At 35.8% G+C, this 17,006-nt stretch overlaps 2 protein-coding genes and 1 non-coding gene across 4 annotated transcripts; 2 read left to right on the top strand and 1 right to left on the bottom strand.

Annotated features, from left to right (window-relative positions):
* The first annotated feature begins 10,240 nt into the window (after positions 1-10,240).
* LOC104119944 (probable transcription factor At1g61730) lies at positions 10,241-11,379 on the top strand. Its single transcript, XM_009631577.4, has one exon. The coding sequence runs from the start codon at positions 10,460-10,462 to the stop codon at positions 11,201-11,203; it is 744 nt and encodes a 247-aa protein (XP_009629872.1). The 5' UTR covers positions 10,241-10,459; the 3' UTR covers positions 11,204-11,379.
* Positions 11,380-12,482: 1,103 nt separating this feature from the next.
* LOC104119945 (NAP1-related protein 2-like) lies at positions 12,483-15,750 on the bottom strand. Of its 2 annotated transcripts, XM_070196643.1 has the most exons (4): positions 15,533-15,750; positions 14,072-14,580; positions 13,743-13,847; positions 12,483-13,668 (listed from the first exon to the last, which is right to left on the bottom strand). In XM_070196643.1, exons 2-4 carry the CDS (start codon positions 14,228-14,230, stop codon positions 12,814-12,816), a joined length of 1,119 nt encoding a protein of 372 aa, XP_070052744.1. In that variant the 5' UTR covers positions 14,231-14,580; positions 15,533-15,750; the 3' UTR covers positions 12,483-12,813. The 2 variants fall into 2 exon arrangements, with proteins under 2 accessions (XP_070052744.1, XP_033508396.2); XM_033652505.2 differs by lacking the exon at positions 15,533-15,750 and having other exon boundaries at positions 14,072-15,294.
* Positions 15,751-15,958: 208 nt separating this feature from the next.
* LOC117273347 (U6atac minor spliceosomal RNA) lies at positions 15,959-16,086 on the top strand. Its single transcript, XR_004503356.1, has one exon. It is a non-coding gene; the product is annotated as a U6atac minor spliceosomal RNA (small nuclear RNA).
* The last annotated feature ends 920 nt before the right edge of the window (positions 16,087-17,006 follow it).

Here is a 17,006-nt window from a genome sequence, read left to right as displayed (position 1 = left end):
TAGACAATTACAAAAGAGATAATAATAATTTCAATTAAGGATAAGTAATTAGAAAAGGATAACATGGCAATCGAAGAGCCATCGACCTCAGTTAAGGCACACAAGAGTCAAATAGGCAATAAGAGTATAGTATGAGGCAATTAATTCCAATTAAGACACGTAGAGGTGAAGCTAGTAAATGAAGAACTTAACATAACAAAATAACTTCATATCTAATGAACATAAGAATCTAAGAGCCCTAAAAGGTCAACTTTCCACAAATAAGCCCGAGCACGTACTTGTCAACTCGCGTACACGGACTTCACATGACACAATTAGCACCAAAGACTCAAATCCTAAGGGGTAGTTCCCTCACACAAAGTTAGGCAAGATACTTACCTCAAAGAAATGTAATGACCCGACTTGTCATTTTAAGAATTAATGCCACGTTCAGTGACTTAAGGTCTCGAGCAGCTTCGCAATATGTATTATGACCCGCGGGTGTGGTCGAGTTTGATTTACTGAAGATTCGGAATTAAATTAAAAGAACAATCCTTATTTAGAAGCTTAAATGGAAAGCGTTGACCGAAGAGTTGACTTTCAAGCAAACGACTCCGAAATGGAATTTTGATAATGTCAATAGCTTCGTATGGTGATTATGGACTTAGGAGCGTGTCCGAAAAATTATTTGGAGGTCTGTAGAGAAATTTGGCTTGAAATGGCGAAAGATAAATTTTTGAGAAGTTTGATCGGGGGTTGACTTTATGATATCGGGGTCGGAATCCGATTCTGAAAATTTGAATAGCTTCGTTATGTCATTTATGACTTGTGTGCAAAATTTGAAGTCATTCCGGATTGATTTGATAGGTCCCGGCGTCGTTTGTGGAAATTTGAAATTTCAAAGTTTATTAAACTTAAATTGGGATATGATTCGTGGTTTTAACATTGTTTGATGTTATTCGAGGTTTCTACTAAGTCCGTAATATATTTTGAGACTTGTTGGTATGTTCGGACGAGGTCCCGAGTGGCTCGGGTGAGTTTCGGGGTGGTTTCGGACCATTTCTAGGCCATTTATAGCTGCTGGTTTTTTGGCTACAGCAGTGTGCTATGCAATCGTGTGGAATTAGCTGTGATCGCGAAGCACAAAATGGGGGAAAATGGCCAGTGAATCACGATCGCAGAAGGCCTTTCGCGATCGCGTAGAGGAAATTTTCTGCTGCACTAACCCGACTTTAGAAGCTTATATCTCGCAATCTATAAGGAATTTAGAGATGATCCAAAAATAAAAGTTGTAGCCCTTTGTGTCTAGTTTTTAGAAAATTAAACCAATTTTTATTTGTAGTTGTGTACCAAAGGTTATGGTTGATATACTACAGGCTATCCGGGAAGAGTTTGGAAATCGCGAAGAAGAAATTTGTGTTGCACATGGCTGATTTTGGAAGCTTATATATCCATATCTATAAGGAACTGGGAGATGACCAAAACATGAAAGTAGTAGCTCTTGTGTTTAGTTTTCAGAAAGTTAAACCATTTATTATCTGGAGTTCTGTACAAAATGTTATGACCATTATACTAGAGGTTGTCCGGAAAAAGTTGGACAAGGCTGTTGGGGAATTTGTTCTTCGCGATCGCGGGAGAATGGCCGCAATCGCATAGAGTAAAAAAAGGGCTGGAAAAATTTTGTTCTTCGCGATCGCGGGTGTTTTGCCGCGATCGCATAGAGGAAATGACTGGGCAGCAGATTTAAGTTCTAAAAATGGGACATCTTTGACGATTTGGAGCTTGGGGAGAGGCGATTTTCGGGAGATTTTCAAGGAAAACATCTGGGTAAGATTTCTTAACTCAATTTTGGTTAAATTACCCGAATCTATTATTGTTTTTATCATTAAATTAGTGTTTTGGGTTGAAAATGGTAGAAATTTTATAGACTTTAAGTTGAAGATTTGGAGGTCGATTCGTTATCGGAATTTGATAAAATTGGTATGGTTAAACTCGTATCGGAATGGGTGTTCAGATTTCGTAAACATTCCGCCAGGTTCCGAGAGACGAGCACCGCGTTAACTTTTGTTGACTTTTTAGAATAAATTTTCAAGTTGACGTTTTATTATCCGGAATTATTTTCGATGAATTTTAATGAAGTTATACAATTAATTTGGATAGATTTGAGCTGTCCAGAGGTCAATTCAAGCAAGAAGGCTATTTTGGAATATCGGCCTAACTTCAAAAAGGTAAGTGTCTTGCCTAACCTCGAGTGGGGGAATTACCCCTTAGGCATCGAGTCTTATGTGCCATTTGTGAAATGTGAAAAGCCGTGTACGCGAGGTGACGAGTACGTACTCGGGCTTATATGTGAAAATTTTATTGAGTTAAAGTCTTGGGCATATTGTGTAGTAAATTGGATAATTGTTGGCATTTATTTAATCATCTGTTTGCCATGCTTCAATTCGCATTTATTGAATTTGTTTTTATATGACGATTTGATGTGAATGTTACCCATATATTTATGTGAATTCCGTGAGTTTGATGGTTTGATATTCTTGGAATTTAATTTTATTATGGATTTTCTCTGCAAATAATTAATTTAATGAACTTAAGAAGAGGTGTTTACGTAATTATTGAGAATTTGGATTAATGAAGGTGTTGCCCTATGTTGAGTAATTTCTATCTCTTTTGATTGTTTTTGAGGTCTTATACACATTGTGTGGAGCCTTCGGCTATTTGTTGTGAAATTAATTGATTTGTTATAACTTTGGAATTGGTTGTGGCCATTGGGCAAACTGTAATATGAATTGATTTTGTTATGTTGCCGTGATAATTTTCCGTATAAATTGTTGTGTTGTGTGAGTTGTTATTTTGAGGATATAAGGGTGGCATTTCACTGTTGATATTATGTGGGTATAAGGGTGGCATTTCACTGTTGTTATGTGTATTGGGATATTGTCTGGGCGGAGTAATAAGGGTGGCTATAGGAGAGATAAGGGTGGCTATATGAGCGATAAGGGTGGCTATTGATATTGTCAGGGCGGAGGGATAAGGGAGGCTATTATAGGAGTGATAAGGGTGGCTATAGGAGAGATAAGGGTGGCTATTGTCAGGGATGATATGTGATGATGTGGAGTTATTGTGTTGGTGATTTTCATATGATGTTGTGATTTCCTTGTGTTTATTTTTATACCTTGTGCAATTTATCTTGTGATTGGTAAATTGATAACAATCTGATTTATATTGAAATTGGGAGCCTGTGGCTATTGCCAGGAGGGTTATGAAATGAAATGTGGGTACGTGGTGCCGTGAGTAAATAATGATGATATTGGTACGTGAATTGTCCGTACAATTGGGATACGAAACATGGGCACGAGGTGCCGGGGAAAATATGATGGTTTTATTATTGGCACGTGAACTGTCCGTGCAGCTGTAATATGAACAGTGGGCACGAGGTGCCGGGGAAATATGATTGTCGAAATATGAAAATGGGTTGAGACCCGTATTTACGAAAAATATGAAAATTGGCTGAGACCCGTATTTTTATGATTATGAAATGAGGTGTCACATGGTGACTTTTTAATTGAAAGAATTATATTCAAATATTTATTTGGAAGGATTTTTATTCAAAAAGTATTATATGAAAGAATTATTTTTGAAAGATATTTATTTGAGAAAATTATATTTGAAGAGATTTATTGAAAGAATTATATTTGAAAGATATTTATTTGAAAAAATTATATTTGAAAGAGAGTTATTTGGAAGAATTATATGTGAAAGATATTTATTTGAAGAACTTGATTTAATTGGGTGTACTTGTATTTATTAATTGTTGAACGATATTAATGGCGTTCTTGTTGTCTTGCTGTGCATATCACTGGTTGATTTATGTTTCCCTTATTGTTATTTATTTTCTATTATTTTGTATATCATATTGCACAGGTTATTAGACTAGTGAGTGTCTTGACTGTACCTCGTCTCTACTCCACTGAGGTTAGTCTTGATACTTACTGGGTACCGACCGTGGTGTACTCATACTACACTTCTGCACAATTTTGTGCACAGTCACGTATTGGAGCTATCGGACTCGGAAAAAGTTAAAGTGATATCGTAAGGATTCAAGGTAGAGCTGCTTGGTCATCGCAGTTCCTTGGAGTCTTTCCATTTTATTGTACTGTTAATTTTTATTCAAACAGTATGGAGTATTTGATCTTTGAGATCATTTCATGTATTCAGTTAGAGTTCGTGACTCAGTATTACCAGTCTTGGGAAGGTTGCTATATTTGTAATTATTTTCGCTGTTAGTTTCGATTTTAAAAAAAAAAGGCTTGAATGGTAATTAAAATCGGCTTACTTAGTCTTAGATACTAAGTACCATCACGACGCATGTGGTGGGATTTTGGGTCGTGACAAGAAGCTAGGTTGATACTCTAAAATGGCCCTCTCAAGTGAAATAACCTCCGGACGGCTCAAATCTAACCAAAATAACTTCAATCCATAAATAAAACTCATAAAAAATAATTCCGGATAATAAAGTTTCGATCTTCAATTAAAACTAAATAGTCAACCCAAAAGTCAACCCCCGGGCCCGCACCTCAGAACCCGACCAAAATTACAAAATTCGAACACCCATTCGATAACGAGTCCAACCATATAAGAATTACTCAAATCCAACCTCAAATCGCCTTTCAAATCCCCAAAATTTAGTCTAAGAAGTTTTCACATTTTTTCCCCAAATTTCCAACTCAAATCACTAATTAAATGATGAAAATAGCAACAAATTAGTGTAATATAGCCAAAATCGAGTTAGAATCACTTACCCCGATGATACCACGAAACATCGCCATAAACCGAGCTCTCTAGATCCAAAAATGAAAAATGAGATGAAACCCTCATTTATATGGTACCACATCTGACCTCCAAAGTGCTAACCGCACATTCCAGGTTCTGGAGCCGCAATCCAAATTGTGTGGCCGCACTTCAGCAGCATCTGCACTACCATACTTTAGTAAATTAACCATAACTCTCTGTACAAATGTCTAAATGATAAATGGGCTACATTTATGGAAACTAGACTCAAAGGGCTACAACTTTGATTTTTGAATCATCTCCAAATTTCCTGTAGATTAAAAGATATAAGCTTCTGAAATCAGACCATCAAACCTGCAGATTCTCCTTTCTGCGGCCGCAAGAGGATTTCTGCGGTCCGCACATTTTTCACTGCCTCCGCACATTGAGAGTTTGCGGCCGCACATCAGCACTCCAAAAATGTGCCCTCGGCGCTTCAGCTGCTCCAGAACACCATCAAAGTGTCGAAATGTCCAAACTTGTTCAAAACTCACCTGAAACACACCAGAAGCCCCCCGGAACCCTCATTGAAACATACCGTCAAGTTTCATAACATAACACGGACTCGCTCGAGGTATCAAATCACATCAAACAATGTCGAAACTACGAATCGCACCATGAATCGAACTTATGAAATTTTGAATATTTCAACTTCTAAAACCCATGACGAAACACATCAAATCAACCCGGAATGATGTCAAATTTTGCATGCAAGTCCCAAATGACATAACGGAGCTAATCTAACTCTCAGAATCAAAATCCGACCCCGATATCACCAAAGTCAACTCCCGGTCAAACCTCTCAACCTTTCAAAACTTTAACTTTCCAAGTTTTTGCCGAAATGCTTCAAATTACCCTACGGACCTCCAAATTCGGACGCACGCCTAAGTCCAAAATCACCATACGAAGCTATTGGAACCGTCAAAAATCTATTCCGGAGTCATTTACACAAAAGTCAAATTTCGATAAACTCTTACCGCTTAAGCGTTTAAAACACGAATCCTTTTTCCAGATCAATCCCGAATCATTCGAAATCCGAACTCGACTACGCACGCACGTCATAACACATAATATAGAGCTTTTTGAGACCTTAAGCCACTGAACAGAGCGTTAATACTCAAAACGACCGATCGGGTCGTTACAATCACGCATGATTTGACGCTTTAAATTTTACTAAATGGCGCATGGTCTAGAAATTAAAACTTATTACTAACGCTATTTCCAACCCACCTCCATTTTTACCTTTAAACTCCATTTTTGGAGTAAAAAATGAAGGAATTTTGCTCCAGCCCAGCTGCAAATTTGCCTCCATTTTGGAGGGAGAATTTGGAGTGACACTATTCATCCACTTCATCACTATTTTCTATTATTTTATTTTTATTTTTATTTTTTAACTCTTTTAGTTTATCAAATAATATATACCTAATTATGTTTATGTAATATCTTTATAATATTAATTTTACATCTTAATTTTGGTGTATAATTTTGATAAATTAATTTTCGTACATATATTATTTTTATGTAAAATTGTAAGTTAATGCTGTTATAAGTTATAATTGTATACAAAAATATATAACCTATACAAAAATAAATGGTGCAAATATAAAATAGAAGATGTTTCTAAAATTGAAAAGTGAAAATTAAAAATACATTAAATAAAAATACATATAAATTGGAAATACATAAAAATTGAAGCTACATTAAATAACATAATAATTTTGTAGGGAGATAAGTCATTTTCAGATACACCAAAATCATTAAAGAATTGAGTGAATGGGACAGAGGATTGTTGTGGTTGTGGCTGTGGAAATTGTAAGTTGAATATTTAAGTAGTATTCAAACTAATGTATTGAATTATCTTGTATCTCAATTATTTCACTTTTATTTGAATTATCCATTAATATGTATAATCTATAATATTTGAGTATAAAGTATATTATTTAAAAATTTATGGTATAAAATAATTTTATTTTAAATGGTTATATAAGAAAGAAATATGAATTATATGGGATGAATATATAAAAAAGATAAAAAAGATAGGATTTGTTTAATGGAAATAAAAAAATAAAATTTAAATAAAGGATAATAATATAATATAGAAGAGAGAAGAATATAAAAAGGAATATTTTTTTTGGAGTAAAAAATAGAGTAATGATTGGAGTTAGCCCCTATCACACACTTATTGTCATGACCCAAAACTCAACCTGTCGTGATGGCGTCTATCATGATACTACGCAAGCCGGCAACTCAGACATACCAACACTTCCAAATTTAAAATACACTAAAACATGTTTAAATAAGTGAAAATCTCATAAAACTGGATAAAACGTCATAACTCAATATAGAAGTTTCCCAAAACCAAGGTGTCACCGAGTACATGAGCATCTATACAAATACAAAGTTTGGAACACTGACTAAGAAAAACTGAAATTGAATAACTAAAACTGAAGGATAGGGAGAGGAGAGTCAAGGTCTGCGGACGCCAGGGCAGCTACCTTGATTATCTCCAAATGACTGAACTCTGAGAATCAGCAACCACCATGCCCGAAAACACATGGATTTGCACACGAAGTGTAGGGTGTAGCGTGAGTACAACCAACTCAATAAGTAACAAATCTAACCTTTGGACTGAAATTAGTGACGATCTCAATCATTACCACCCACATACAGACTTAACATTACGAATATTTACGAAAAATATGACAGTAATATCTCAGAAATTCACAATCTGCAAGTAACGGTACAAGAATTTAGGCATGCTTCCAGGTTTAACAATTAAAGTCGAAACATATAAAATATGTCAAGTATGAATGATATGAGGAATATGACATCTCTATATCTACCTGGCAATATGCAACACAACAAAAGCCTCGCATACTCACACTCTCGGAGTACTCAACCTGACTGTCTCAATTTTCACTCATCACACTCAATCACTCACCATTGTACAGGGCAGATCCATCCCAAATGCAAATAAATCCAGGGCAAATCCAACCCAATGTAAATAAATTCAGGGCAGATCCGGCCCAATGCAAATAAATTCAAGGCAGATCTAACCCAATGCAAATGAATCAATAGCAATTGCACTCACTGTGGGTGTGCAGGCTCCGGAGGGTCAGATCCAGCCCAAGCGTTATAAAAAACCAAATCCTGGCATTAATCAATAAAGCATGTTGCGGTGTGCAGCCCGATCCCATAAATATCACTCACAACAGGTCCTCAGGCTCACTTAGTCATCAATCTCTCCAGTCTCTCGGGCTCACAACACTCATGCTAAGCAACCCAAATCAATGATACGAGATGTGACAATGGACGATAACAGAGACTGAGATATGATATATAATGAAGAATGCAACTGAGTACATAACTGCAATTAAGCAAATAACTCAACAGCAAGGAACGATCACTATAGGTCCCAATAGTACTAGTATATAGCCTAAACATGATTTCTAGTATAAATCACAGCTCAAGTGCTTGGAATCGACTAAATCACAATTACTACGGTATACGCCCACACGCCCGTCACCTCAACATCAATAACATAACACATAATTCGAGGTTTCATACCCTCAAAACCAAGTTTAGAAGTATTACTTGCCTCAAGTCGTGCCAAACTCTACTCCAACAAGTCGTTGCCTCGCGAAACGGCCTCCGAATGCCTTGAATCTAGCCACAAACAATTCGATACGATCAACTCAAGCTATAAGAATCAATTCCATACAAAAATACTACATTCTAAATCAAAAGTCAACTCCTGGGCCCACGTCTCGGAATCCGATAAAAGTTATAAAATCCGAATACTCATTCAACCACGAGTGCAACCACATCAAAATTACTCAAATCCGATACCAAAATCTCGCTCAAATCTCTAAAATTCGGCCTAAGAAGTTTTCTCCATTTTTCCCAAATTTTCCACCCCAAATCACTAATTAAATGATGAAATCAAAGATATATTCATGTAATTTAACCAAAACCAAGTAAGAATCACTTACCCCAATCACTCCCTTGAAAATCTCTCTAAGAGTCGCCTCAATTCGAGCTCCCAAAACCAAATTATGTAAAATGACTCAAACCCTCATTTTTGAAATATTTAAGTTCTGCCCAGATGTCCTTAATCGCGATCGCGGAAAATGCTTCACGATCGCGAAGCAAAACTATGCTGCCCAACAAATTAACCTTACGCGATCACATAAATATCCAAGCGAACGCGATGAATAACCATCACAGAACTACGCGATCGCAAACACTTCTTCGCGTTCGCGAATAACAACCACGCAGAACCCAGTTGCCTCACTTCCTCTTCGCGAACGCAGCTTAGCCCACGGGTTCGCGATGCACTGCTTCCTCCAGCTTACGCGATCGCAGTCCAAGACTTGCGATCGCATAGAACAAAACCTCCACTACCCAAAAATAGCCTACGCGACCGCATACAAGGAAACCAGACAGGGACACCAGAAAACTTCAGCCATTTCTCCAAATCAAATTCCATTCCGATAACGATCCGAAATCTACCCGAGGCACCCGGAACCTCAACCAAATATACCAACAAGTCCTAAAATACGATACTAACTTAGTCGAGGCCTCAAATCACATCAAACAACATCAAAAATACGAATCGCACCTCAATTCAAGCCTAATAAAAACTAGAAAATTCCAACTTCTACAATCGATGACAAAACCTATCAAATTAAGTCCGATTGACCTCAAATTTTGCACACAAGTCATAAATGACACAACGGTCCTACTCCAACTCCCGAAACCAAAATCCGAGTCTGGTAAGCACAAAGTCAACTCTTGGTCAAACTTCTCAATTTCCAACTTTCGCCATTACAAGCCTAAATCAACTACGGACCTCCAAATCACTATTCGGACACACTCCTAAATCCGAAATCACCCAACGGAGCTATCGGAACCATCAAAACTCCATTCCGAAGCTTTTTACACATAAATCAACATCCGGTCAACCTTTTCAACTTAAGCTTTCAACATTGAGACTAAGTGTCTCAACTCATCCTGAAACATCCCCGGATCGGAACCAACTACCCCGGTAAGTCACATAATGACAATTGAGCTTAAAATAAGAAATAAATGGGGGAACGGGACTACAACACTCAAAACGACCGGTTAGATCGTTACACTTATGATTTGTGTTTCTATAATACTATTAAATATTTTAAATAAAAAAGGAGACATATAAGAGAGAATCGGAAGGGGACTTCAAGAATTTATAAAATCATATAGAATTTGAAAAGTTAAGCTTGGGAATATAAAAATATAAAAAGAAGAGAAGATCAAATATGAAAATTTTAAATATTGACTTTGAAAGGTTTTTGAGAAATACACGGTAATTGATTTTTCCCAATAACAGACCTATAAAAGTCCTTTTAAACTAGAGAGTAGAGATTATAATTCATGAACCTAAAAACTCTTTTATAAAAATCTTAAAATTTAGATAAATACATGTATAGGAACTTTAAACAACGAACCTCGGGAAGCTGAATTTTTTTTAGCATGAACCATAACCGAGGGAAGTTTTACTGTCGATTAGTTTCATCAGATGCTTTAGTATTGGTATTCAACTTGAAAATAAAAACAAAAGATTCCAATCAAAACAGTTCAAAAAGCACTGCTTCCTCTCTCCTTTTATCAAATGGCTTCCCTAAACTTAACCAAAAATCACCGTGATGATACCCTTGAAGAATCTGACAAAGACTGGACACTTCCTTCTCATTCCAACAATAGAAAGAAACGGACAACGGAAAAGTCAGCAAAGAAGGGCGCTAATGTGGATGCAAAGAGCTTTCAAAGGTTATGGAGCGAGGAAGACGAACTAGTTATCCTCGAAAGAATGATCGAGTATGAATCCAAAAAGAATGCCAGCCCCGCAGCAAATTATGATGTTTTTTATACTTTTATCAAGGACAAATTGCAAGCCGAAGTGAACATAACTCAACTGAAAGAAAAAATTAGGAGAATTAAAAGAAAATATATGAATAATATTGGCAAAAGGAGCGTTGCGAAGCCTCACGAGGAGAAGTTGTTCGAACTCTCACAAACAATTTGGGGTGATAACATAGTTGACAAAGAAAAGAGAGCAGCCAAGGTTGATGACGATCTGCCGAAAGCTGGTAAACTGATTGTTGCAAAAGAAAAAAACAGTTTGTGTGGTGGTAGTTCAGGTTCGAGTTTGGTTTTACACGGAGGGAGTGCAGCTGATTTAGAAGATTGGTTTAGAAGGAACCCGGGGTTGATTAGCAAAGAACAAAGACATGAAGTATTGAACAAATCGCATGCCGTGAAGATTGCTAAGGCTGAACACCAATTGAATGAGATAACCCTGATGGAGGAACAAGTGAACTTGATGACTGATGCTGTGAAAGCTTCTCAGGAATGATGGCCAGATATTTCTCCTACTTGTTTGGGTTTTTCAATTTTTGTTTTCTTTTGTCTTTTTTTTTCTGCTATTGGGTTTCTTGTGCTGCTCTATCGGGTTCTAAGAGCATTGGTTGTCAATGATGAGGTGATTATAGGCATAAATACCTTAAACCATTAATCTACTGTCTTCTTTTATTTTCCCCTTTTTGCTTCTGTATTGTGGAAAAGTGACAGAGGAATCTAGTGCCACAAGTTTAGCAGATTGGCTGTCTGAGTTGCCTGCGAAAAATTAGTTCATTTACTGAATTGCAGAGAAAAATGTTCAGAAAAAACTTCCCTCTTCTCCTCATTGTTGATTTAACTAACAAGTTCAACTTCACCTGATAGCATGAAATTTAACTTTATATCATATGAATATATGTGATGGTTTTTACAAATAGGTTCGAAGTGATATACAACACTTTGCTCTATTCAAAAAGAATAATAAGCAGAACATATGAAAATAGAAAGAGGTAATGATAAATGGGATTTCATTTAATCTATAATCAAATTCACTTGGACATATAATACAGCTGAAAGTTTTTTGACTAATACAGAATGGGATATAATATATGAAGTTGCTTAGCGGTTTTGGGCTAGTCTAGTTTCTTCTAGTTCCATTGTTATTTTGTCTAGTTTCTTTAACTGCAAGAAATAAAAATAAAAATAAAAATAAATCAACTATCGTTTCTCCACCTGTCAAATCAGCCGGTCCCAAGCTCGGATTAAGGAGGAGGGAAGGTGCCAAGTGTGCAATTCGCCTATCTGCTCTTTTGTAATCAATAGAAATGATTTCTGGAGCTGACTTTCGGTGTTTCTCCTTATTTGTCTTGAGCAATTTAGATGGAGCATGTGCTCCGTAAATCTGTCACTGTTGTTTTTCTTAATCTTTATGTCATGTCACGTCATATCTGATCACGGTTAATGTGCTTATTAGGAATAACGTGGGATGAAATATCTCAGGGTTAGGGCTTGTATTGGCGAGTTGATTGAGAAGTTTGGTGATCTCGCTTATCATGCAATTGGTATTTAGAAATTGTGATTACAACTTATTATTCGGCTTCTTCAGTGAGAAGAATTCACTCAGTCTAACATTTGCTGCGATTTAGTGATGATCCACCTTCATACAGGAAATATTATTTCATTATTGTTGTCTATAAATTCGTTCCGACTCAATATTCAACTAAAGGTTTGTTTTCTACATAGCTGATGACCATATATCCTCAAAAAGCAGCTGATACATACTCTCTTAAATCTGGTGTTATAACTTTGCTGTGTGACCATGCATCACAGCCTGAATTATGGTATGAGAAATATTTTCAATTCGACAATATGCTTTTTTGAACCAAAAGCTCAAACTTGATAAAACAAGCAGGTTCAAAAGAGGATGTAGATTTAGCTATCAATAATGTTCTGTACGTTCTTTTCCAAACATCTAAAGCCTCATCAGAGACACCAAACAGACCTATTGAAGAGAACATTTGACGGGATCGATCTCAGAAAGAGGAGTGGCTGTATAAGAGTAAATTCGGCTTCATCATATCTTCCTTATCATCCTCCTAGATCATAGTCATCATGAGAACCTTCACTCTACGTTCCCTCATCACCAGCTTCGTCTGCAGCCTCAAGATCCTCTTCATCAGCCTCCTCATCGTAATCTTCATTGTCCTTTACTACCTCATTGCCACTTCCGCCTGCAGCCTCAAGATCCTCTTCATCAGCTTCATCGGCCTCCTCATTGCCATCATCTTCACTGTCGTTCACTATCTTATCACCACCTTTGTCTGCCTCATGAAAATCTTTTTCTTCATCAGCTTCATTAAAATAATTTAGAGGGTTCGGCCATAGCTCATCCTTGATTATCGCAGCAACTTCATTATACTTCTGATCGACTTCGCTACTGAACCACCTAAAGAAGCCTTCCTCAGCATGGGGAACAACTCCATTTCCTTCTTTCCATTGTACTGTGGAAGCAGTAACTTTTGTAGGTCGTCCATCTTCAAGGAAGGTATAAGTCTTCGACAGCATTGTATTTTCAAAAAAGGGATTTGGACTGAAGTAGAAGGTGATGGTATAACCCGATTTAAAATCTTCAGTGTCTTCCACTTCGATAGAACATAAAAACTCGAAAATCTTATGGTCCTCTTCTGTACTTACAAGTTCAGAAAGAATAGGATGTCTCAGGAATGCCGTCAACCAGAAGTCAGGAATACTTTTAATAATATGATTTCGCTTCTCATACACTGGCTTGCGGATCTGACTCAACTTTTGTGCTATTTTCAACACTTCATCCCTTGCTTCTTCATTAATCTTCTCGAGCTTGTCTTGTATATCTTGCAATTTTTCAATGCACGGAACCAACTGCTTACCATCAAAATTGTTGTTTTCCTCATCTTCTGCTTTCTCTGCCATTTTCTGCTTCTTATTTCCTTTTTCTTCTCCCGTCTGATCCACAAAGCAAACCAGTAAGTCTTGTAACTTAATTTGTATTATTATGACATACAAAACTTGAAGGTTACCTTAATCAAATTAAAATGCTCATCCCTAATAAGTTGCACATGCTCCATCTTCACATCCCAAATCTTCTTCAATACTTCATATTCTTCCTCTTCAGAAACATACTCCTAAAAAACAAGTTCAATTAGTGCATATAAAGATAATACAAGTCATCCAACAGAAGAAAAAGATCAAAGTGTTGTTATAACTAATCAGCACAATCATACAAAAGAGAATGGTTCACTTTCAAAGTTTCCATGATACATTGTAATATTTCACATACTGATAAACACATAATTATTATAATGTGATAACATTCCTCTGACTTAAAGAAAGGACCATTCGATCGTACCTTCTTCAAAGCCTTGAGAATAAGCAATATGTAATCTTTGCGGATATGCAAGCTCTTCAATAGTAGTTCAAACTGCAGAAGAGCCACCTCTTTATTAACCCCTAGCAGTTGCACCATAGTTTTGATCACGAAATTCACTTCTTCTGCCATGTTCATCATGACAGATTCCCAATCCAACACGTTATAGCTAATGTTATCTAGTGATGTTGTTAACAGATATTGATGCTCCCCGCAAACTCCCCGCCCATCTTTCTCTTTGTTATCCCCAACACACTCCGCTAATTCTTCAATAACCCTTCTTTTCTTGTTTTTGTTTTGCTTCTTTTTGTTTTTCTCAAAGCGTTTCTTAGTAGCCAGTTCCGGAACTCTTCCTTTCCACTTATACCCTTGTGATGTTTTTCATTATTTGAGCTCAACCGGCCTCCTTCATATGCCTCCATTTTTGTGTTAGAGAAAGATATATTCAACGAAACAAATTAAAGGAGAAAATCAGCCGAATATTTGCTCACCTGTACGGATGGGAAGAAAACGAATGCAATTGTTTAATATATGATCTTTGCATATGACAGATGCGCACCCCTGAATCCTTCTTTGACGTGTTTTGTCATGTTCCCTCTTATGGTTCGAATCAAGTTGGACATTTATTTATATATGATTAAGAAAAGAATGCTAATCGAAAAGAAACAAACTCATGATCAATGCATGCCCCCTACTACATTCGAGTAGTACACTTGGTACTCAATGTGTTGGTCCAACGTGTTTTAAATTTCCGAAGATGAAGTATTAGAAATTTAATGGAATCGTCTGTATATTACAGGCGACGTTACCAAATCTTCAGCGCAAAAGATGTTTGACTAAGACTAAGTGCACACAATCACCACCACCTTCTCTGCTACCGGCATTGATCACAACATCCTCAAACTGGAGACCTCATCTCTCCTTTCTATAACATGTAATAACTTCTTACAAACTAAAACAAACAAGCAATTCATAAACACACACACACACAAAAAAAAAAAAAAAGGAGACGAAGCACCACTAACGCAACAATAAGAAAACAGAAACCGCGCATAACAACTAATTTAGAAAAAGTAAGCACCTTGCATAACCGTTAAAGCAAACCTTTTATCCCATCTTAATTCCTAGAGAACTCTTTAAATTTTATTAGTGACTTAATTCAAAGTTTCAAACCATACCAATATCAGAGATCCTATGCAGATGGAATTCTTGTCAAGGGATTGCATGCAGTGACTATCTAGAGGACTTGCTATAGAGTATTGAGAAAAAAATAATTAATAAGCATGAAAAGTGCAATAATGTAAAAAATTCAGCATTATAATACAACGTACTGCCAAACATTTTGTAATCGTATTAACAAAGTAATTCAGACATTCTTTTACAAGATAAATACCTAAGAAATGGGAAAGAAGAATGATCCACAAACAACAATGCTTAAATTACCTATCCTTTGAAATGTCCTCAGATTATAGATAGATGACGTCCTATTGCACACTAATTTATTAATAAGCTTCTCATTTTTGTCAAACTCAGAACTTGGTTTGTATTTTCACTCCTCCGCGTTCTATTATAAAACATCAGATGAACCTCGTAACCAGAAATTGAAAGAAAACTTTTGGGGTTCTATAGTAGAGTTCAAGAAATGGTGGCAAATAATTGTAGTAGAGACTTTTGTTTTCTCTAGTTATATTAATAGGGGTACATGAACCGTTATTTATTCAAAGAGATAAGCTTTTTCCTTTTGTTTCCTCTGTCTGCGTGATCAAGTAATTAGTTGTTCAATATAAATTGGGTGTAATTGAGATTTTAAAATAAAATTCTCATTAGATAATTTGTCATTCAAATATTTTTTTAATATTTAGCACTTTGTTGAGTTTAGAAAGGAGAGACGGTTGGCATCTCCCCGGACAAGGACGGGAACGGTCTTCAGACTATGCCTGTTATCAGACACATCCGGTTAAGGCTACTCACCTCGGTGGATTTTACCCAATCTTTTTAAAAAAAATAAAAATAACCTTCATAATTTTTAGAAACTTGAATTATTTATTTTTATTTTTATTTGATATCTTAAATAAAATAATAATAATAATAATAATAATATATTAAAAAATTATAATCACTAAAAAGGATAGTGTAACACGCGTACCCTAAAATTAGTACTTTAAAAAAGGAAGACTCTTGCTCTTCCATTTCTTCCTTCTACATTGTGAGTCCTTCCGTTATAGATTGTCTTATTTTCCTACTTCTCTCCTTTCCTTTTTGTTCTTATTGCGTATGCAATATTAGTACCTTGTAGCTTCCGAGTTTGTTTATTTTTACTATTACAACAAAGTACAGATTGTAATCATAGATCTATAATTTTCCTGGATAATTTAGTTATTTAATAATTTCTCTGTCCTTCTTTTCCCTTGTATAAGTTTTTTTTTCCAATTATGGGATAGTTTGTGATTTTAGATCTTTAAGTAATTTTTGAACACGTGCGTTGCACGTGAATCCTATGCTAATCAGTAAAAATATTTTAAAATAGTATAAACAATATTAAAATATGTATATAATGAGTTACGTAAAATTTAAAGGAAAACATGTAAGCTCAACCTAATAAATAGTGATCCTAGACAATCAGTATTTATTATAATTGCAAAGCACGAATCTAGAAACTGCTTTTAAATAAATTATCTTTCATTCTCATGTTTGTGAAAGTTAAATTCTAGGGAGAAATCTTTCTTTATTAGTATTTTTTTTCTAATTCGATTAAATGGATACTATTTATAATTATATTACTTATATTTTAAAATACACATGTATAGTAATATAAGCAAGATCTCTTTTACTTCACAAAAAATAAGTTAAACGTGTAACGACCCGATCGGTCATTTTGAGTATTACAGCCCCGTTTCTCCATTTACTGAATATTTTA

Source organism: Nicotiana tomentosiformis, chromosome 3, assembly GCF_000390325.3.
Source record: "Nicotiana tomentosiformis chromosome 3, ASM39032v3, whole genome shotgun sequence".
NCBI lineage: Eukaryota > Viridiplantae > Streptophyta > Magnoliopsida > Solanales > Solanaceae > Nicotiana > Nicotiana tomentosiformis.
Note: the sequence above shows the minus strand (reverse complement) of the source record. Positions and strands in the feature narration are given on the sequence as shown.

Bases quoted from the DNA above. Each gene is read 5' to 3' on its own strand.
- LOC104119944 (XM_009631577.4), top strand. From the start codon at position 10,460: ATGGCTTCCCTAAACTTAACCAAAAATCACCGTGATGATACCCTTGAA.
- LOC104119945 (XM_070196643.1), bottom strand. From the start codon at position 14,230: ATGATGAACATGGCAGAAGAAGTGAATTTCGTGATCAAAACTATGGTG. The intron at 13,848-14,071 runs GTACGATCGAAT...CTTGTTTTTTAG, and splicing joins TTCTCAAGGCTTTGAAGAAG to GAGTATGTTTCTGAAGAGGA. The intron at 13,669-13,742 runs GTAACCTTCAAG...TTTGTGGATCAG, and splicing joins AGCATTTTAATTTGATTAAG to ACGGGAGAAGAAAAAGGAAA.